The sequence below is a fragment of the Nyctereutes procyonoides genome, unplaced genomic scaffold (genome assembly GCF_905146905.1).
Source record: "Nyctereutes procyonoides isolate TBG_1078 unplaced genomic scaffold, NYPRO_anot_genome, whole genome shotgun sequence".
NCBI classification, from domain to species: Eukaryota; Metazoa; Chordata; class Mammalia; order Carnivora; family Canidae; genus Nyctereutes; species Nyctereutes procyonoides.
Window position 1 is genome coordinate 60696476 of NW_026575052.1, and position 23333 is coordinate 60719808.

The 23333-nt window shown below is 49.1% G+C and overlaps 1 protein-coding gene across 11 annotated transcripts in view; it reads left to right on the forward strand.

The window, feature by feature from the left end:
• The window catches only part of CELF2 (CUGBP Elav-like family member 2), an 812543-nt gene that overhangs the window by 741608 nt on the left and 47602 nt on the right, over window positions 1-23333 (forward strand). For 10 of the 11 annotated variants that reach the window (XM_055331578.1, XM_055331570.1, XM_055331569.1 and 7 more), the window contains 3 exons: window positions 6610-6689; window positions 10931-11089; window positions 14784-14847. In XM_055331578.1, the coding sequence (XP_055187553.1) occupies window positions 6610-6689; window positions 10931-11089; window positions 14784-14847 (303 nt within the window). The remainder of the gene's footprint in view (window positions 1-6609; window positions 6690-10930; window positions 11090-14783; window positions 14848-23333) is intronic. The other variant, XM_055331579.1, reaches the window with a different exon arrangement.

Genomic DNA, 23333 nt, shown 5'->3' on the forward strand with positions numbered 1-23333 from the left:
TCGCCAAGGCCCAGGACGTGGAGAACCAGCAGAGAGGAGGGCCCCCGACTAGCCACAGGGGGATTTTCTAGTGGTGAGAGCCCCGTGGGCCTGAGATCCCGGCCCAGAACTCCAGACATGAGCTGTGACCACCGCCAGCCCACTGTCCCATCCCTGTCCCATCTCGCCCCCCCCCCAAGAGCAGCAGTCACAGTGCCTGCCCCGCTCCCTTACTGGGGCGCCTGCCGTGGGAGGTCTCCTGGGTGAGCATCCCGCGGCTGGGGGGACCCCCACCCGTGCTCTCCATCCACCCGGCCGGTGCTCCGTGCCCTTCCTCTGGCGGCCTCGGGGCCCACGGTGCCTAGTGCTCCCCGAGCGCCCCTAAGTTACTCCCACAGAGAAGACCTTAAAGCAGCCCCAGCTTCTCCCCCAGCTTCTCGCAGGACAGAGCAGGATGCGGTAGTGGCCGAGAGGCCTCGACCTGACCTGCCTGCGCTGCCGCAGGGCCTGGGCCACAGAGCTCCACGCGGACGCCGGTTAGGACGCCAGTTAGGACGCCAGTTAGGGCAGCCCGCTCCTCCCTGCTTCCTGCACGTGCAGTAAAGAGGAGTACACTGCACTCCTCCCTGCCCCCCCCCTTTTTTTTTTGCCTCCTTCTTCTTCTTTCTTCTTAACAGAAAAGTAATTTCTGGTGAACTGATGAGAATTCCCCATGGCAAAAAAAGAAAAATACTCATTTATAACCATTTGTTCTGAAATATAAAGCCAGACGCTGGTAGGTTTTTCAATTAGTGAGACCCAGGGACGCCTGGGTACAGGGGACTGCTCCTGAATCAGTGTATTTGTTAAAAGAACAATTCTCCCCCATGCTACTATTTTGCTTCCATTAAAGAATTGCAGTTTTCAATCAAATATTAATAAGTGTCTCCCATTAGTGGCTGTGCAGATAAAGGGTGCTCAGCATTTCTGGTCTCCGATGCCTCTTGCTGGCTCAGCCGTTTAAGACGTAAACAAATACATAAAAACCGAGTGAAAGGAAAGGTTGGTCGCCCTGAGAATGAAAAGCCCCTTGTCCTACTAAACCGAGTCTAAACTAGTCTAAATAAAAAAGTTTTTGAACCAAACCATGTGATCATGAGGCAGAGGGACAGAAAAGTGGTTCGCTTTTCTGGCTTTGCCTTTGCCCGGTTCAGCTACAAGAATGAAGACCGAAGAGGCAGGCAGGGGCGCTGGCTCCCCCACAGGTGTCTCGGGTCATTTCTTCTCTGACCACCTCGGTAGCTTCACTTTCCTCCCTGCCAGGTGCGAAGCTGAGGTCTCTCCGGGCTTCTAGAATCAGGGTCCCCGCACTGATTCGGGGGAGTGGGCTGCCAGGACCCACAGCTCTGTACTTTGGGTTAGAATCTTGAAAACAGAAATCCTCATCTCCATATTGACAAGAAAGACTATTTGCAAAGAAGCCCCGACAGTTACTCCCCAGCACCCAGATCCATGCCAGGTTCCAGATCAGGACCTCGCCCCCCTGCCCCCGCCCCGCCCAGGAGTTGTCACAACTGTACATGGACAGCACCTAGCATCTACTAAGCACGTTGAAACCAGCACTCAGCAAATATCAGGAGTCTGACTCTCTCTTTTCACCATATGCCCGCATCCCAACGTGCATTTTCCCTTGGGGGGGGGGGGCAGTAACCATCTTTTCTAACTTGGAAAACCTGGTTTGAGATATTTTCAAGCCCCTCCCTAATACTCAGATCTTCTGCAGTAGCAGGTCAGCCTCCCAGGCCTGCCGACCTGTTTTGAGAAAGTAAGCGGCATACCACACGTCCACGCACAGGAAGTCAAATGAGATGTTTGCTCTCAAAATCAAAGCTGGAGTCCTCCAAGCCAGTGCATTCGTCAGTGTCCCTTTAGCCTGTTGATTTCCTAAAATACACATGTTCTCACTTACCCATAATCCCACCGTCAGAATGGACTGTTTGGGTACAGTCCACAGGGTTTTCTGCACCATGGCAACGAATATCTGTGACTCGGAGACAATGAAAGAGTTTATCTCATTTTTCTTTCCCACAAAGTGTAGTCAGATCTTTACTGCCATGTAAGGTAACTTTCTGCTTGTTTAAGAATATTCCAGCTGTGTTTATGGTGTTCCAACATTCTCCTGCCAAAACCCTTGACAAATGAAATTGGCAATATTCTCAGGGATGTTGGCGAGCACAGACTGGACTTAGCCACTAAATCCTCATTTGTTTCCATTATATCTGATCAGAATATTAGGATAGGGCTTTTGACTTTTAAAACAGGTACGCACGGTGGACTCAGTTTGGATCACGACAGCTTAGGCTCGCGCACGTGATATCTAAGCATGTGCGGAAACTCGTATCAAATACCCCTGGGTCAGGTACTGCATTTTGTTATCTGGTTCTCCGTACAGTCCCTGAACCTCCCCTCGGGGCTGAGATTTGGCAAACTAGTAAGTCCTGCTCTGCACTCAGCCTGAGGTGCCATTAAGGAGCAATCCCTCCACACCAGTTCTAGAGAAACGAAGCCACCCCTGGGCGTGGTGCACCCCAGTACTAGTTGTGACGCTCTCGTGTTCTACGGAGAGCATATGTTTAATACACTCTGCCTCCACTAAAAAGATACAGGGAGGAAAATCGGCTGCATTAAGAACTCTCTTTGGCCGAATGGGAATTTATAAACAAGTTTTCCATAGGCCAAAAGCTGCTTCGTGCCACACAAGTTATTTTAAGTACGCTTCCCTCAGTTGAAATATAGCAGACTGCTGCTTCTCTTTCAAAGAAGAAGCATAAAAGCAAGAGGCCCTGACATTGTACCTTTTGAAAGTGCCTGTGCTCCTTCCTTTCTTCCTTCTCTCTCTCTCTCTCTCTCTCTCTCTCTCTCTCTCTCTGGTGCAGACCAAGAATTCATCTAGTTCTCTCAAAATTCTCTTGCAACTGAGAAAATAAGTAGAACACCTGAGTGAAGATAGCTTTTCAGTTGAGATGACAAGCGTAATAGATGTGTTCCAGAATCTTCTCTGTGACAGGGCCACGTGCGTTCCTTAGATCCCGTCTGTAGGAGGAAATTACTTGGAGAAACCTTTCCCCAGTCAATCATTTATCTGTTTTAGCAGCAAGAAGGCAGCCCCACCAAACCGGGAGGAGTGCAGCCCCTTTCATTTCTGTGAGCCATCTCTGACATTCTGAAAGTAGAGACAATAAGTAATTGTAAGGTAAAATACAGGGTGGCCACAGTCAAGGATGAATTTTTTCTTATTTTTTTTTCAGCTATTATGTATTTAGAGAGGTTTCAAGACAATAAGATACAGGCTATCTTAACTAACCAAAAAAAAAAAAAAAAAAAGAAGAAGAAGAAGAAGAAAAGCTTCATTTCTTGGTACATGTCATCTTTTTCCCCCCATTCTGGTTTCTCCTATGTTTTAATCAGTAGTCAGAGAACTGACTCCTGAGACAGTACATCCAATAATCTAGAATAGAGGAGGGCTGGACCTACAAGGCCGTCAGAGCAGTTACCCTGTCAAGACCCAGTGGACCCCACTGCACCCAGAAGCTCATTTTTAGTAGGAAGGGCCAATTGACCTAAGTTATTTTTGCCCAATGGAAAGTCAGTTCCTTGGCTTATAGAAGAAGCTGGAAGCCAGTCTTGGTGGAAGAAGCTTATGTGACCCTCTATTAGTGAAAAGCATTTTGAGGCCTAATCCTGAAGCCACCACCATGTTTTCAGTGCCGTGGGAAAGAAATTTAAAACCTAGCCATAGGACTAGAGCAGAAATTACAAAGGTTAACAAGCTTCCATTTGGTTCTGAAGTTGCAGAACTTCATCCAGAAGTTCTGGTGTAGAGAGGGAGGTCTTCAACGTGTGCTCTCCCTTTACAAATGGCAGTAATTTTCGTTCTTAGGTAATTGAACACAGCGCATAGCCCCGAACTTGACAGAGCCCCTAAGGAGACAGGTTCCCTCTTACTGCACCACTGCCAATAGAGTAAAAAGGTTAAAGGAGTCATCAGATTTGTCAGATCATTTTTTTTTTTTGGATGCAGTAACGGTTGTATAATTAGAAGCATCAGTCGAGCTTTTAATTGCAGGTTTCAGAGAGGAAAGAGCAATGGTTCGAGTTTATAGAGATGAAATTTTATTGTTCTGTTGCTAATACTTCTGAGACCTGCTAATTGCTGTATCTTTCTCACTAAGTTACTCAAAAAGTTCTGCTTGTTCTGAAATTGTGATAAATGCATAAACTGTGCCTTATTGATTTCTGTTGACATTTTACATGTGTTTTTTTTTTTTAATGCATTCTTAACCTCCATTTGGAAAACTGTTTGGCACATGTTCCTGGATAATTAGAGCAAATAAAGTGAATGAAACAGTTTCGGGTATTAAAAGCAGAGTTAGGCCAGGCTTCACATGATGTCAAATAGATCTCCATCAGATTATTTGCAAAAGCAGATAATTCCATTGCAGTCTCAAGAAATGCAAGAAGAGAAATCTTAGTGCTACTTCCTCCGCTGATCATGTCGGTGATAACCACAGTGTTTTTGAAGGGGCACCATTTTGAGACGGATGGTGACTTTGGGGCTCTCTAATTGTAGCACTGAGTCGCAATATGGAAGCCAGTAGATGTACTGTCATCTGTTTCACACTATTACACACATCTTCTAGATGCCTCAGAGAAGGCTCCAGATCGCTTTCACTGATGACAGAAGCTACAGCCAGTGGAGGTACAGACAAGTGTGTTTAAATAGTAAGCTCCGCTAGCTGCTATAATGTCAGAGAAGTATATGAAACATCTCGGCATTCATAGCAAGCTAGACTTCAGGCTTTGTAAGGCCAGCTCACCCGGGAGGTGAATGAGGGATGACTCTCCCACCTACTGAGAGTTTTGTTGTATTAAAAATTACAGCATGATGCAAAAAAAAAATGCATTGACTTATTTTCATGACTGGATGTTTTTGTGCTTTGGGGATAATGGGCAGGTGCTACTTTCTCTTATTGCTGTTTGATTAAAAGGTGCTAATACAGTATTGACTTGATAATCTCACCAGGTACACATGCAGAGCAAACGAAGAAAATATACTTTATGACTCACAAATTGATTTACAGAAACCAAACAATCTGCTGGGTTTTTTTTTTTTTCTTTCTTTCTTTTTCTTTCTTTCTTTTTTTCCCCCCCCCGGATGTAGAACATTCTATTTGGCTTACTGGCCACAGGGGCAATAATCTCGCACTGTGGATACCAGAATTCCACTTCCATGCGTTCACTCTGAGAGGACAACAGGCTTCTGCCTCTCAGTGTTTAGATCTGCTTCATTTGGAAATCTTTTAAGTAGTAATAATAATAATGTTTTGAAGAAATTGAGTGGAACACTAAATTATTCTCTGTTACCTAAGTTCAAACTGTGCAAAGCTAAAGAAGCTGAAAATCAATGCACTTTTAAAGTCATTAGAGATCATAAGTGAAATAAGTCTGCATTGCTTTAGCTTTTAGTGTGCCGTGGTATTATTATAAAATCAGCCTGAATCTGTATTAATTTCACAGTCTTTTTCTCTACGAAGCCCAAGGGTGCATGATGAATAAAATGTAAATTTCTGAAGGCAGTGTTTTTATTAGTGAAAAGGGCAATGAGCCATGTAGTTGGAGCAGTGACCTGTACGGTGGCCAGTACTGCCTCAAGGAACAGAAGCAGGCACTGTAGACGCTGCTTATTTTACCGCACGAGAAATAAAGAGCCGTGGAAAGTTCAATGGGTCTCACAGGAAACATTCAGAGAACTGTACATTGTCTTGTGTATGTTAGACTTTAGGTCAGATCTCTGATGCATATCTGAAATCACAACTCTGAAAAGTCATAGAGATTTCAGACGGCTAAGAAATCTAATGCAGATTTTCTAAAGTTTTACCTGATAAGCACTATTGAATATTCTCAGAGTGATAGAGCATTTGTTCTTGTGCGTGATTAATAACAACCAAATAGTTCCTGCAGGATGTGGTATATTTCTTTGCATTGGAGTCGCATCAGTGTATACGTATGCATATATATGTTTTAACGGCCCAGAAGAGACCAGAGATATTTATTTGCTGACATTTCGAGCCTTTGGAATTTATTTGCTAATTCGCCCTCCGGCGTGAGGATTGCATTATCTGCTGCTTAGAAATCAACTCGAAAATTTGAAATCCAAAGCCTCGAATGTGTGGATGCCCTACAAGTCAAGATAATCAGCCAAGGAGAAAATGTAAAATTACAACTTTTTATTTTAGAAAATGCAAAAAAAGGATCTTGCTAATTTCAAAGCACCCTCCCCTTCCCTGTGGCTTAAAAAAAAAAAAAAGTGCCCAACTACTTTCCCCTCGTCTCCATTTAAAAAAAATAAATAAATAAATAAACCAGTCAATAAATAAATCTTTCTGCTTTGGTCAGATTAGCAAGTCAGCACTGTGAATAAAAAGCAAACTAAGATAAAAACCGAGAGAGAAGTTGTTGATTTTTATGTACTACTGAGAACGGTGTCGTCCTGTGGCAGTTCTCGTAGACTGTGTTGGTTTAACAAGCGTCCAACCCTTTTGTCTTGTTGTTTTTTGTCTTTCCTGCTCCCTGTCCCCTTGTTTCCCACAGGCTGTGCGTTTGTCACATTTTCTACAAGGGCAATGGCACAGAATGCAATCAAAGCCATGCATCAGTCTCAGACCATGGAGGTACTGTATCATCTGCCCTTTCTTTGTTTTCTTTGTGCAAATGATGGGGAATGGTAAAGCCGCTCTCTCCTGTGCGGATTGTTTACATGACAATCACAGATTGACACTTTCACCATCTCTTCCATTCATTCATATTCATCTTCTCTCTCTCTCTCACTCTCTCACTCTCTCTCTCTCTCTCTCTCTGAATTTTTCCCCTAATGACTTGAAATGCATTTAGTAAAACCTTCCACTTGCTGTACATTATTTTTTGAGCCTTTTATTGTAGTGGCCCAGGCCCTGCAACGTAGCGTCACGGTGCAATTTAAACCAAGACCCATTCTCGACCTCTAAAGGATCCAGTCCGTTCCTGGTCCAGGGTTGGTATGGAGTCAGCCTTCACAGCCCTCGCTCCAAATTGCGGCCTGCCCTGTGCCAATCACAGGGTTCTTTTTTCCCCCCCTTTTTCCTTTTCCTTTTTTTTTTTTTTCTTAAATGTGGGGTCAAGTTCTCTTTAGTCCAAACAAAATTGTGCTTTTGCATCAAGAATGTCGGGAGAAAATTAATACTTCTCCTACATTGTTTAACCCGTGAAAACGTTACAACGCATGAAAATCCCTGGAAAAACCAGATTCATCTTTTTGCATTAAAAAAAAAAAACCTCCCAATAAAAGAAACATAAAGGCTCAAATTTGGTCTCCTAAATGAGAGATAGTGGCTTTGGGGGAAGATCTATACACTGGTGGGTGTTCGCCCACATGTGTAGATAGATGGCTCTGTACTTCTAGTCTGTGATTTGGGTCTGGCCTTTCAGAATTTTGCACAAAAGCATTCCAAGAGTGATATGCTGTTACTTACTCTGTATTGTCTGATAGATCCATTTGGGAGTGCATGTTCTGCTGTACTCTGTATACTGTACCTCTGTGTATGGGTGATCTTTTCTGGAAAGTGGCCCTGTGGTGTTACCTGAAGTTACGTTTTCATCTTCCGAAAAGCAAAATATTCTCAATTTTATTTAATGTGCAAAAATTTCTTTATGGATTGTTTGCGCTTTTTTACCTCCTTTTTTTTTTTTTTTTTGAGCGAGGTGGGAGGTGGAGGGTGATTTTTTTTTTTTTTCATTTGTTTGTTTGTTTTTTTGCAATGCTGCATCTCCCAAAGCACGCTGGGAGCTAAGTGATCATTCCGCGTCATGTTCTGTGGGCGACTTTTTTTTTTTTTTACAGTGAGCCGGAAGGTGGGCGGACAAGGGGGCAAGGAGTGTGCATGGCCTTGTCATTAAGTGTTTACTGTACTTTTCTGAGTTTTGATACCAGCATTGCAAAGCCTAATTGTCTTTTTCGAGCTTCATTTTGACTTTGATATTCCTAACATATCTTATATAATCACTGTGTTTTCCTTTCAGTGCAATGCATTTTTAAGACACTCACACCCCCCTACCTGAAGGCAAGCTCAGGTGGAAAGCGGCCACGATAGGAGATAATTAGCAGGAATTGAAATACCTAGGGATCCAGTCTTGTACAACATGCAGTCACACGTTGATGCTCTGTGTGTCCCCTGCCTTCTCTCCGGCTGCTCCACTATTGGGGATCAGTCTGATTCCCAGCTGCCTTTCAGTGTGGAGATTTAAAAAAAAAATGAAAGTACTGTTAGGGAAGAAAACAAGTTTTCACCTGTATTTATTATCCTCCATACACGTGTTTCATTCTTAATCATTTTTTATTTCCTGTGATTTAGTGATTTGTACCTTAGATGATTTTTTTTAACCTAAATTCTTTCAGCTCTAACTCCCATTCCTTCATCAGGGACCCCCTGAGTAAAGCCGCAGAGGATGCTGGTCTGTGTTCTCCTGTGTTCCTACGGGGAGAGAGCTCGGGAACATAGCGCAGACCTGGGTATGAACCAGAACCAAAGAAGAATAGGCTCAGGATGAAAAAGAATCCGCTATAGAGAATGAGGCATATTCATTCTTAAGAAATCCTTGATCCTTTGGTATTGATATCTCTATTATTAAAAAGTCAAATCTGGTGCACTTGTTTTGAAATCTGGACACCCATGCTCATGAGGACAGAGGGGCCCTCAGACACTTAAATTTCTTGTTAGATTTTTAAAAATACTGACATTTAAATGGAAGACTGTATATCATGCCCGTCACATTACAGTTGTACAACTAAAGTTTGCTGGGTTGTTTTTTTTTTTTTTTTTAACTAATTTTGTTATTTTCAGGACTCTGGCTCACATCTTTAACCAAGATGTATTATCTAAAGAATTTGAATTCCAAATGACTTGAACGTTAAAGTTTAAAAGAACATTTCCTTAAAAATAATGAATTTTTATATAATACCTTCTATTTTTCCATTTTCCTTCTAATCTGTGCCCACTCTGTTTTTCCTTTTTTATGGTTTGAACAAGTTATTTTGGGGCCTAATTTTTTGCTTCGGTATCTTTTTTTGGTCATTGTTTTATGTTTTTTTGGTATTTAAGGAAGAAAACAAACAGTAAACGTACTGTTAGGAGGAGATGCTATGATTTGTTATGGAACAAATTTGATACAACGATAACAACCCTTTGCATACGCAACCTTCCCTCTGTATCATTTCCATCTTCGGAGTATTTTGCTCTCTTTAAAGCAACGAAGGGCTGAACTCTGGAGCAGAAGAAGAAAAATGAAGTATAGAATTTTTTTTAAATGGTGGAAATATTATTTTCATGCGGTTGACTGACATTTAACGTTGTGTCCCGTGGCCGTGGCTACCAGAGCTGAAGACTGATATGCTGGAAGTTCAAACTGAAACATCTACCTCATTTTTCTCACTTTTTTTTTTTTTTTGGTCATAACATACACCATAGCCTCACATATTCACAGCTACATCCCCAGTAACTACCCGAGGTGATAAGAAACAAAATACACACAGGTTTGTTTTTAAGAGAAAGCAAGATGACCCAAAGGGAAGAGAAAGAGAGAGCTCCTTTAAGTAGGAATATAAAATTTCTGAGAGGAGAGAGAGAGGGGGGTCTATTATCATGCTAAGCTTTCTTAAAAGTTTTTGGGTTTTTTTTTTTTTAATCACATGGGTAGAAGGACTTCCTTGTACCTCAGCAAAATTTAGCAGCTTTAATGGTGATGAGATGGGTAGGCAAGCCTTAGTGAGAGGGGGAGGGAGGGGTGGAGGGAGGGAGGAGCTGGTGTCTCTGCTGAGGGTTTACCAAGTATGGAATGTTCCAGAGGGGCTCTAGGAAGGAAGGCAGTCTTCCTGCTGGAGGTGGCACAGGCCCTTATTCTTCTCCCAATGATTTTATCCATCTCAGACATGAATCCGCCCTATCACATGACCCTTGGCCATGCACCCACTCACTGCCCCTACTCGTTGCCTTCTCATGGAAACGAAAACTGCAAAGGAACCCCCCGAATGGTGAGCCCCGTTGACAAAGGAAGCCAAGTAGATGCCTCCAGCTGTTGCAGATGCAGGCCTCGTTTCCGTGGAATAGGCTTCCAAGACTGGTGGTGCACAGGAGCCCCGAGCCCAGGGCCCCAGGGTGGGGATAGAGTAGGTGCGTTAGAGAAGAAGGAAGAGTGCGAGGGTCCTCTCTGCAAACGTGGGCAGTCCCCTTGGGCTGAGCCTGGGACCCCCGCCCCTGCCCTGCCCGCAGCATCCTCACCCCACAAGCCAGCCCACTGCTCCCTGTTGTTGCTGGTGCTGGGTCGGGAGGCCTCCTGCCTTCCAGGGCACCAAAAAAAAAAAAAAATGCATCACGGAAAATCGGAAAGAGTTTATCGGAAAAGATAAAATACACGAATGAGGGCTGTTCTCCTTCCCCTTGCAGCGCCTCTCCTCCTGGGGCCCCTGCTCCCGCGGAAACAGGCAGACACACAGACAAGTCTGTCTCGCAGACAAGCGAACCGTGAAGCTTAATTAAAGAATGTGCGTAAGGTCTCTTGTCTCTGAGGAGGTCCTGGCAAGGTCGGAGGAAGACCCGCGAAGAGAGGAGGAGAGGCAGTTTTAATGCTCAGAGCAAGAAAGCAAATGGCTTCGCCCACCACCAGAGCCCCAGAGAAACCAGTTGGCAGTGTCTGGAGTTTTCTGTTGATGGTACTGATGAGAGAAGAAGAAGCAGTATCAAACCATTGATTAAAAAAAAAAAATCCAGATGGTTCCTTGTGCTCCGAGCTAGTGGAGCGAGCTAGAGCCAGTGCGGGGTGTCATGCGCCCATTCAGCCAGGCGGTAACCCCCTCTTCACTTTCCGCTGTGTCTGACCACAGGGCTGCTCCTCGCCCATCGTAGTCAAGTTTGCGGACACCCAGAAGGACAAGGAGCAAAGGCGCCTCCAGCAGCAGCTGGCACAGCAGATGCAACAGCTCAACACTGCCACCTGGGGGAACCTGACGGGTCTGGGCGGCCTCACCCCACAGTACCTGGCGGTGAGTGGGGGGCCCTCCTGGGGACGCGGCGGTGCTGGGGGGAGGGCATCCCCGTGGGGCAGGCTGCACCTCAGGACCTTAGGGAGATGACCTCGGGACCTGAGGGAGATGAGCGCCCATGCACCTGTTCCTCGAGCTTCCGTGGCGGCCCCGGGGCACGGCTCCCTTTGCTTGCGCTGGTGTAGGCTGGGCTCCTAGGCCTTGCTCTGGAGGCATCCAGAGATCCTGCCCGTGGTAGAGGGGCACGGGCCTGTTGGGCCCCAGCGCTACCCCGGGGGCACCCCATTCGGTGACCGTGGCCTTCCCCGTGCACCTGCGATGACGAGATCACACGTTTCTCCATCTCTTCGGAGCCAGGACGTTAGAGCCTCCGTCAGGGCAGAGAACCCGGTTCGGGCAAGCCGTCCCTTCCGTTTCCTTGTCTTAAGCTTCAATCTTCCTTGTGCAGTGCCCTCTCCGTCCACGTGGGGATTTAAAACAGTTCCCCAAGGAACCTGTAAAGAGGGCACAGAGCGGGGACCCCTCCCAGGACCTCACGTAGCCTGTGGGGGGCCTCTGTACCCACCACGCTGGGCTGGTTCTTACTGATTTTTCCGGGAACCACTGGGAACCGTGATGCTCTGCCTCTGTCTTTCCGCCCTGCCACTTACAGGCCGGACTTCACATCGATTAATACAGTTTAATATTGGGAGCCTCTCCAGGCGTGCATGTGCGTGCAGGTGTGCATGTGCGTGCAGGTGTGCATGTGTGAGCGTGCACGTGTAGGTGTGCGTGTGTGCCTGTGCACATGCAGGTGTGCACATATGAGTGTGCACGTGTAGGTGTGCGTGTGTGGCTGTACACAGGTGTGCACATGTGAGTGTGCATGTGCGGCTGTACACACGCAGGTGTGCACGTGTAGGTGTGCATGTGCGGCTGTACGCACGCAGGTGTGCATGTGTAGCTGTGCACATGCAGGTGTGCACTTGTAGGTGTGCATGTGCGGCTGTGCACATGCAGATGTGTACATGCGGGTGTGCTTGAGCAGGTATGCACATGTAGGTGTGCATGTGTGGCTGTGCACATGCAGGTGTGCATGTGTGAGTGTGCACATGTAGGTGTGCCTTGCGGGTGCACACATGTAGGTGTGCACATGTAGGTGTGCATGTGTGGGTGCGCACGTGCGGGTGCGCATGCATGCACGCCTGCGTGTTCCGTCCTAATTCTGTCACTGACCTTGTATTGAACTGCGCCTCTCGGGACCGCAGGATCCATTAGCCTCACTCTGTGGGGCGCCTGCGCAGTTCTGCACGACCGCCTCCCTCTGGTTTTGACAGCGAGGAAGGAGGCCCAGGGAGGTCCCCCAGCTTCACTGGGGCGGTGCTGCCGGCAGTTGGGTGGGATCCCCACCCCTGGGGGGCCCGTCCTGGGCCCGCAGCTCTGAGGGTGCTGGGTGCGGCTGTGGCTCCGGGGGGCCCGGCGGGAAGAGCAGCGATACCTGTTTGCCTGACGAGGGAGGCCCCCGCAGCTCCCGCCTTCTGAGCCATTAGAAGCCCTGAGTGGCTTTCCCGCCGCCTGCTGGCCCTTCCTCGGTCACATCCACAAAGACGCCCTGAGAGATGTCATCAGCTGTCTTGCTGAAAATCTCCATGTGCCTTGCCGTAGCGCTGTCCTGGTCTCCCAGGCTAAAACGTGATGAAACAAGCAGGGAGTCGAGCGTAAAAGTAGTTCGTCTTGCCCCAAACTTGTCCCTTTCGGCGGTTCACAGCCCATCTGTTTCCTTATGGAACCAGAACTGGGATCAGAGACGGATGTCACGCTCGCCTTCTCATAATTTCTAAGAATCCAGCTTCCTGCTCCATCGTTTCTAAAAACCAAGACACCTGTGCCTGTCCCCAGTCTTCTGGCCCACCTCTCGGGCCCCACGGCGCTAGAAAATCTCTGGCACACGCTTCTTTGACCACATCTGCAAATTATTTCTGGACCCTGAAAAAGAATTAACTTCCACCTCCTTTATAGAAACGTATTTTGTACGATCTTAGCTACGTTTGCGCCTCCCGTTGGGTTCCGTTCTTTCTCAGCCACATTCGTTCTGCCTCTTTCAGTGGGAAGTGCATTTCTTTGAAGAGCCCTTGGGCTTTAGGGCTTCCCCTACTTGTGTGTCGAGGGGTGGATTCTGACTCTGGTTACCCCAGGTGTTCCCACCTGCCCCAGTAGGTATTACTAGCTCCTCACGATCGCTTCAAAACTCCTTTAATTTTACTTCCTTTCATTTCTAAACATACCTAATAGGAAAGGGAGGTCAGGGCTTACAACCCTGAGAGAATGGGACACCCAAGAAATCAAACCAAAATAAGGGATTTCTCTCGATCAACATGGTTAATCCCCAGCCCCTCCCTCCTCCTCACTCTTGTGTGTGTGTGTGTGTGTGTGTGTGTGTGTGTGAGTCAGTCTGTGGGTCATCCCTAGGCAGTACATTCCAGCGAGTTGGGACGGGTGAGCAAACATCACAGACATCCTTCTGGTACCTGTCACTGTTAATCCCCAAAATAGCCTTGTAAGGGAGACTCAGCCACTAATAGTCCATTCCACTTGGCGCTTTTAAGTCAGTGGCTAGAGGCCCATTTTTGAGTCTTCTCCACTTGTAGGCTTTTCTTGGTATTGAACTGGGGGGGGGGACAAAAAAAAACAAAAACAAAAAACCTACCCTTACCCAAGGAACAGAGGAGCTTTATGTGGTTCTGCAGCGCTCCAAATAAATTCAGAAAGCTATTTTTAAAATCACGAATTTGTCTCGTCCCTCCTGAGCACACAGTAGCCTGACACTTCTCAATAAATTTGGGGAGTGTGTGCTCTCTGGTATCCGTGTACATCCGTGTGCAGGAGACAGCTGGGTGCTGCCTGCTACATACAAACCGTGTCCATACTGCTCTACATCATCAGGAAGAGAATTTCAGTGAATCTGGGTTAACCTCTAATTCCGCTGAACTGTCCAAACCAAGGCGCATGTTAGGACAGGAGCCACATGCCTTTTTACCTTCTGGGGCACCCACTGATTTGGTGGGGGGGGCGAGCTGTGTCCTCGAGAGCACCAGGGAAAAATGCAGAGACAGGGGTGTTAACTTGCTTTTGGAAAGATGCCGACTGCGTCTGTAACGCACGGTGTCATGGGACGTCACACCGGCTACTTCTCGGTTTTGACAAATAGTAGGTGAAGACCAGCGTCAGATGGGCGACCGCTGTCTGGGGCCTGTGGTCACAGGTGGCCCTGGGCGGCGGTGCATAGGCGCGTTTCCGAGCGTAGCTGTCGTGATGACGTCCTGTGGCCCAGGAGCCCGTGAATCCCTGCTTCCCATGGAGGACGAGGGCGGCCGAGCCGGGACCCCGGGGCTGGGCCTGGCTGGACAGAGCCGAGCTGTAACCACTAGGCCACCGGGCGCGCGTTGGTTTCAGCCGATGCAACACCTGGTCGTTCAGGGGACTGAGTTGATGGTTTGAAGGCAGCAGCCTTACCGAGTTTCCCCGGCATCTGGGTTTATTAACAGAGATGAGACATACGTATGGGTTTATAGCCCCGTCTCGGGGACCCTTCAGGCCATGAGTAGGAGGCAGCAAGCAACCCCATAAATGTACAGGGCCGGGCCCCCTCTGCTCCGGAGGCTGCTGCGTCCCCTCTCGGCTCAGCTCTGACCGTCTGCTTCTCCCTCCCTTACAGCTTCTGCAGCAGGCCACCTCCTCCAGCAACCTGGGTGCGTTCAGTGGCATTCAGCAGATGGCCGGTAAGTCCCGACACATGCCTTTGCTTTGGACCATGCTGTCGTCTGAATGTGGACGGGGTGGCTCGGAGGGCCAAGAGCACAAGCAGGGGCAAGAGCAGAGGGCAGTTAGCTGGCCTGCTTGCTTTCGGACTCGGGGGTCCCATCTGGAGCCCGCTGCTGGGCGCCGGGGCCCCCAGCGGTGGGAGCCAGAGGGGCTGAGGAGCCCTCCGGAGTGTGCTCCAGAGTTGTTGGCTGTTTCTGTTTTTGTTTTTTTAATGGGATTGATTGCTGGGGAATTTCCAACCAGATTCCTCTATCTGGGCCAGCCAAAATGATTGACGGCCTTCTCAAATTTTAATAAGAAGCAGTCAATAAATATTCTGACCTCCATAATGAAAGCCAAGATTGCAGGCCCATCTTTGATACAGTTTGCGGTCCCTTGACAACCACAGACAATTAACAGGGTGCACTTTTTTTTTTTTTTTACTTTCGTACCCCGGTTCACGGAATTGTGCATCAGAAGCTTTTATGTGGAAGTATAATCTTTGTTCTCGCGAAAATCAAAGTGGGGCTGGATTTGAAAGCTGGCTCATAAAGGATTTCTTTTTATAATGAGCTGTGTCAGGACTAACTGAGGTGCAGTGATTAGTGAGAGGTCACTCCTGCTGTGTCACCTTCCAGGCTCGTACCCTAACTTACACGGGCCAGGGAAGGCGGCCCACGCAATAAATCAGAACACAGGTGCCACTAACCTGCCGTGAGGAATGGTGAGAAAGCTCTTCCCTTGTTCGATTCCAGAAAGATGAGGGAGACAGGGCAAGGGGAACAGATTTTTGGCGCGTGAGAATCAAGCACCATTTGTTTTTAATGAAGGACACCCGGACTCCATGAAATGAAACCGGAATGTACAGAGTAAAAGCCAGCTTTCGTTTTCTGTTACTACGAAAACTCTTTTTTTTTCATGTCTCTTTCTTTCTCCCCCCCCCCCCCAAATAACTATCCTTGGTTTTGTTCGTTTGTGTCCCTTTGAATGGCTCTAGAAGGACTTTCTTCTCCCGTGTGTTCTGGGATCCTCAGCCCAGCCTTCTCCTGCGGCCCCACAGGCTAATGGGAACCTGTTGTCTGATGGGATGTATTGGCCTACAGTATAAACCAAAAAAAAAAAAAAAAAAACCTGCAGGATTATTCATTGGGCTTTATCTCAAAACTCCTGGCACTGCCAGCTTGTTTTACCAAAATACTGCTTTTGGTTTACAAGGGGGGGAAAGATACTTATGTTCAAATGGTTAAGTGGTTAAATCTTTCAGGAATATCTCTATGAATACAGTTTGAGAAGCCAGCCTAGGAGCTGAGAATCACACTGAAGGGTTAATTTTGAGGTCTGTGAAGGGAGTGGGAGAGACCTAAGTAAAATATGCAGGGAGTTTTCTGTGTCTTCAAGAGAAAAACCTCCAGATTGCAAGCTCTAAAATAAATGCCAAGATTTGTCATACCTTCAGCCAATGCAAGATGTATTTTTCCTTCTAATGGCCTGGACCCACCCGGATCCAAAATTAGGGTCTTTCCTTAGAGGAAGCCCCCGGCTCTCCCACTCCTGCAGTTGAATTATGCAGAGAAGGTCACTGGGTCCTGAGGCTACTGCCAAGCGCGTCTTCCCGGGTGGACAGAGCGCCCTGTCATTTTCCATTAGACGGTGTGTGCTGTGCCCCGCCAGCTGCAGGTCAGGATGCTAGCACTTACACGCTCTGCGCGCTCATTTAAAAACTAAGTGTATCCAGGAGTCACCTTAGAAGGTGCGCGGAGCAGATGGCTAATTTAAAGGCATTCTGTAAGTGCCCTGGGCCTTCCAAAATACCCCTTTCTGGAACCTTCAACATATAAAATTCAGCATGCTAAGTCGGCACAGGCTGTGAAATCAAATGCTGAGTGGTTCATTATCCACTATCACCTTGCACGTTGAGAGTATCAAGGATGCAGATGTCAGGGTTCCGTCTGCTTGGCAGTTTCCAGAAAGGTGGCTTCTTCACTCATAGGGATAATCAGGTTGCATCTTCCTGAGCACTTGAAGCACCGTGGTTTGCAGTGTATTTTTCCCCCCGTCAAATCAAGTTATGTGGCCTCTTGCTCTTTTGTCTTCTCCCGAAGTAGGACTGACTCTTGCCTTTGCCAGTTATCTGGACCAGTATTCTAAAGTGAACTACTGGTGGACTGGTAATAGAATTGCCTGTCTAAAGGAGGTTTCCCTGGGGGCATCTGGGTGGCTCGGTCGGTTGAGTGTCTCACTCTTCTTGATTTCAGCTCAAGTCATGACCTCAGGGTCGTGAGATCAAGCCCCGTGCTGGGCTCTGTGCTCAGTACAGAGTCTGCTTGAGGTTCTCTCTCACCCTCTGCCTACCCACCCCACCCCCCACCTCTCTTTCTTTCTCTCTTAAAATAAATAATAAATAAAGGAGGTTTCCCTGACTCCCCACATATAGGCGCGGTACCCTGAAGCCCTTCCTTCCTTTCTTTCCTCCCCCACCTCCCCAAACACTCCTAAGCCATCAAGGCCCCAAGAGGGCATGGCCTGGGCTGAGGAACTCAGCCTGGCTCCGGTGAGCGGGGCTACTGACTCCTTTTGAGTGGATGGGTGAATGCATTTATAAGTCAGCAAACACAGATTGATATTTTGGATACACTTCCAGGGGACTTTAAGTTAAACGCCCTGTTTTTTTTCAATGGAGAAATTCGACGTTAGCCTTACATCTGAGCCAAGCAAATAATGACAGTGTCTTCACGGTCGAGTTGTCAAGGATTTGGCAACAGTTGGTACAATATCAAACACATGACCAAGTGCAAGGCACACAACATCCAGTAGGAGCGATACGAAGAAATCCAAGAGGCCACTTATCCCAAATCCCGCCTGAGGCTAAAATGCTTGCCAAGCGGTTGAGAGGGTGGCACAGTTCCAGTGGGCACCTACGCGATTTCAATGCAGTCTGTATGTTTTACGGCGCCATATACTAAAACTCCGCTTGTAAGGTTCAAGCAGTCCGGCTTGGAACACAATCACCAAAGAGAGAGAATCATCATTTCAGAAACCAGCCATAATTTCTTGTGAACAACTCTCCAGGCGTAATAGTCCATCCTTCAGGAGATTGAAGTTCATCACTAATGTCTAAAAGGTCTCATTTGAATGAGTAAAACACGTTCCGTGTGAGTAGCAAATAAAGCCAAAAAAGAGAAAGAAATTTTCGATGACATGTCACTAAGTATTCGTCTCAATAGAATGGAATGAAATGTCAACTATCCTTGTTTCCCCAAAATAATTCACCATTTTCCTTTGGAACTAAAAATAGCTTCACATGTGTTTCGTGATCTTGTGGAAGGAAACCTCTACTGAATATGGAATTTAAGAGCAGAAGCTATAGATCGGGGTCAAATCTGTAGCAGCTCAGTGCTTTCACGGATACATTCTGTGCATCCTTAAAGCTGATTGATTTTATTTTCCCTCTTAAACCCTCGAAGAAAAACGTGTCCATTTCTCACTCAACTGTGAGATTTGTCCCATGAATTTCTGAAATCTCCGAAACTCGGGCTAAGAGCCTGGATGTTTTTTCCCCCCCTGAAGAAGAAGGAATCGGGAAAAGTGACTTGTCGGTCATTAATTTCTTTATAACAGAGATCCTCTCAAAAGAGTATCGGTTAGATAAACCGGGGTCGGTCGTGTTTCACAATTTTGTTTTTCACAGCAGCTCTTTGAAATAATCATGCAGTTTATCCTCCCAGCGTTGCCAGGGACAAAACCTGCACTTCGTTACTCCCTTGCTGTTGAGAAACTGAGGGAGAAACATGTTAAATGATGACTGTGGAGGCCACAGCAGCAGACAGGCCGAAGATGCACAGTTGGTCTGAGATGTGGCGTTCCCAGACGGCGCAGGCTCTAGCACCCCCTTAACAGGTGCAGCAGCCCAGGACTGGAGGCTCGTTTGCAGACTTGCTCCAAGTCCCTGCTCCAGTAAGCGGCAGGTCCAAATTTCAGACACATCCGACCCCTGAGCTCCGGCTGCCCCGAAGCCTGTAAAACGGTGCCCTGTGTCTCAGCAAATGCAGATATGTTCCCCTAAACACGGGCTGCAGGGGCTTCCTTTTGCAAAGGCTTCACGGGCCAAGTAACCAATCCGAGCCATACATCAGTTATGCAGAGAGCACTCCAGAACTGGGCAGAAAGAGGCAATTCGGAGACAGAAAAGCTGCCTCCCTTCATTCTGGAAGGCACGTCACCTGTATTTAAGAGTGGGCTGAGTTTTGTGGGGGCAGTTGTTTTGGTATTGTCCCCCCCCCCCACCGCCCCCAGCACTGGGAAGTGTCATGAAAGATGTTAAAGACTTTCTGGAGCTGCAAGGAAGAAGGGTTTATCTGTTGATTTACGGAGCTGTGACCAAAAAAAGAGTTTATCAGTTGACAGATGAGACAAAACTGCTGCGCTTTGCATATTCAGCGAAGCTGGTGGTAATTCTCTTCCAGAATATCTGGCCTGGGTTTTAAGAGTAACAGTGAAACCATACAGCACAAATATTTGCTTAAAACAACAAAACCGCTCCCCTCCCATCAGTTTGTGATCCTGTCTCAGAGAAGGTTGTCCTGGAATGTTGGCGACAAGTGGAAAAGACAGGAGACGTTTGCAGAAGCCAGTGCTCAGGAGGGCCGGGGGGTTGCGGAAGCCAGTGCACGGGAGGGTGGATGGTCTCCGCGCTGGAGGCACCTGAGTGGTGAGGTGCGCCCAGGATCCTCGAAGATCACGGGCCTTCCTGGAGCAAGCGGAGCCTCCCACCCTCTCGCTGCAGACGCTTCCTGAGAATGTGCTAATAGGCCTTATGAGAACATTCCATAACCACCCATCTGTCACTTTTTAACAGACCTGATTGGCAAGCACTTGTAACAACTGACATCTGTTCTCGCTTATTGATATGCAGATTTATGGTAATTGCTATGAACAATAAGACACAAAATTACCTAAGGTGAACATTAAATTAAATTTTCATGCCCTTCTCCTTATAAATAATTTTTTTAAATCTTAAATTTCAAGTAGGCATATTGCACATCTGTTTTGTGTATCATTTCTTCGTTTGGAGAAGGATTCTTCTTTTCCCAAGTCATGAATGAAAACTTGAATGCCCATATTCCCCAATTTTTCTTTTTTCTTTTTTTTTTTTTTTTTTTTTAACTATCTTGGTCTTGGCAAGCTGTGGGATTTCATAAAATGTATTGACTGTTTTGGATTTCTAGTCACCCGGATTGTTGCCCCTGGTTTGTGTGGTGCCCCTTGGGAGCAGAGTGGGGGCCGAGGTTAAAAGGGGTCACTTTTCTCTGGAGACCACAGAGCTCGCGGCCGCTCCCTGGTGAGACCGCCCCATCCGGGGCCCTCTCTGGGTGGCTCCATGGAGGGAACAGGGTGGCTCGTGCACCCCAAAACACAAGAAACAACAGGAGAGAACAGAAATGGGAAGGCGCAGAGCCCGGGAGACCCAGGGCGGCCAGGGCAGGCTGGGCCCCGAGGAGGCGGGAGTCCGGGTGGGGGCCCAGGAGCCACCCCGGGCTGGTGGGCTGGTGGCAGGGAAGGCTCCAAATCCCGGGCCCTGGGGGAAGTGCTCAGGCACCCAGTGTACCCCAGGACAGGCCCTGTGACCCGGGGCTGTGCCAGCAGCACCCAGCAGGCCCTCGCCACTCATGGGAGGCTGTCTTCCCTGAGGGACACTGCGGGACGGACGAGGCTTGGGCCCCCCTCGGGCTGGACGGGAGGCTACACAGCGGGGAGCAGGTGCCTGTTGCCCTGCAGCCAGGCCACAGCTCGAGCCCCGCAGAGGGGGCTGCTCGGTGCCACCTCGGTGCAAGTGCCCCTGGGGTTCAGAACAGGAACTAGAGCTGGTCTGTCCTTGGTTTCCCTCCTCTGCACAGTCGGATCCAAGCCCCAGTTTCCTCTGACCCCCCACGACCCCCCGATCCCAGCTGCTGCCCGAGCACAGGCCTCTCACCTCTCAGTGGGTCAGGGGTTCGTCACCTCCAGGTTCTGTCCGCAGAAATGAGGTGCACATGCCACACATGCACTTTTATGCAGTTTCGGGGCATTCCCAGCTCCCCCGCCCCCGCATCCCATCGGTGGGCGACCTGAGTTGAGGTGAGGAACATGCAGGAGGGACCCTGCCGTGCAACATGCTCAGGACTAACTAGAAAGAGGTCACAGCCCACGTGCTCCCCAAAGACACCGAGACCAGCGATCTGAGCTGCCGGGGGGTCCCAGTAATGACTGGAAGAGGCAATCATGTTAGGCGAGTCAAAGATCGATGGTGTGGATTAGGGAATAAGAGGCAGTGCACGGGTGCGACACGGTTCCTGGGTGACTCCCAGCGGGGACTGTGCGCAGGGCCTTGCTCCCCAGGCCCAGCGGGGAGTGCGGAGGAGGCTGCCCGTCGGACCCAGGGTGTCCCTCGGTCACGCCAGCCCAGCCGTCACCCTGTGCAGCCTCCCTGCACGCAAGCCTGTTGCTGGAAGCGCCCCCGCCCTGCAGGCAAATGTCTCCTTTGGAAACCCTGAGACCCACCCCCTTCTCCCTTGCCGACCCCCCCTTCCCCCTAAACCTCAAGGGGCAGAGTGCAGTGGGGCCAGCTGAGAGCAAGCAGCACGAGGAGAGGGAGGCAAGAACTGCAGGTACAAGCAGGACGGAAGGAGCAGGTGGGGAGATCGAGGCCGCAGGGGACACCGGACTCACTGGGAGAAGTCGGGGCCCCCCTTCCCTGGGCTTGACCCTCTCGGGGCCTTGGCTCTCCCCGCCGGTATTGTGTGGGTGTCAGCAATGACTTGGTCACGCGGGGTTTTACGCACACTGAGCTAGAGCCCCTGTAGAGCCCGAGAACCGTGCCTGGCGCCTGTCATCACCGGGGAGGCCGCGTCACCGGAGGGGGACTGCCTGTCACCCTGTTTTGGCTACCTTGGCACCCCGTGGTCTTCCTTGAGCTTTGCGTGTCCCAAGGCGTCAAGAGGACCGTGTGTCTTGCTGCCACTGTGCATCCCAGGAATCCGAAGCACATGGGCAGGGACTGGTGCTCGGGAGGTGGGGTGGAGCTGGGACTCAGGCCATGGCCTGCCCTCCACCAGCCCGCCCCCGCCTCTGGGAAATAGGGGCTCTTGCTGCAGGCGGGGGCGGGGGGCCTGCACACAGCCCAGGACAGTGAGGGATGCCTGTGCCCCCAGAAGAGGGGAGCGCGGACGGGGCAGGCTGGTAGCTGCTCCCCACTGCCCATCTCCCCACCGCCTGGGAGCGCTGAGCACTGGCTTGGGGGGGGTGGAGGGGGGGTGGAGAAGGGATCCTCCCAGGAGCCGCATGCAGCCTGAGAGTTCTAGAATGGAGAGCGAGATCCTCTGCTGGGGAGCCCCTGCCTCCTCTACATGCTTTCCTGTGCGTGTCTCCACCACCCCCCACGAGTGAGAATGATCTTCGGAGTCTGGGCCTATTTCCAGAAACAGATGAAGCAGGATTACCCTCCTGTCCCTGGCTTCTCTGTGCTCCCATATACAGCAACTTTCTTGGAGCGGATGGAGTCTTGTTTTCCACTTAATCCTTAATCGGGTGTCCCGGGGCTGGCCTTCAGCGGCCCTCGGTAGCTGCTGAACAGATGGACACGTGGTTGGGTGGGTGGGTGGATGGATTGCCGAATGAACGAATGAGGGATGGATGGATGGATGGCTGAATGAATGAATGGAGAGATGGATGGATGGATGGATGGATGGATGGATGGAGAGATGGATGGATGGATGGATGAATGAATGGAGAGATGGAAGGATGGATGGATTGCTGAATGAATGAATGGAAAGATGGATGGATGGCTGAATGAATGGATGGAAAGATGGATGGATGGCTGAATGAATGAATGGAGAGATGGATGGATGGATGGATGGATGGATGGATGGATGGATGAATGAATGAAGAGATGGATGGATGGATGGATGGATGGATGGCCGACCGACCGAATAAATGAATGGAGAGATGGATGGATGGATGGATGCATGCATGCATGCAGAGATGGAAGGATGGATGGATGATGGATGATGGATGGATAGATGGATGGCTGAATGAATGAATGGAAAGATGGAAGGATGGATGGATGGATGGATGGCCGACTGAATGAATAAATGGAGAGATGGATGGACGGACGGACGGATGGATGGATGGCCAAATGAATGGAGAGATGGATGGGTGGGTGGGTGGGTGGACAGATGGATGAGCAAGGCAGACCCGCGTGGGCCCTCCTGCCCACTGCATCTCTTCACCTCCCTCCCCCTTTCCCCCCAAGGCCCTCCGGGGCTGGCCATCACAGCGGCCTCTCCTTTCCGCTCCTGCTCTCTGATTCCTTGGGCCCGTACTGTTGCTCTCCTTGCCGTGTGGTCATCAAACACAGTTGGCCCCCCACCCACTGTGGCACCCCAGAGCCACGGTCCCACCGCCTGGCCCTCCTGGCTGGAGGCAGGGA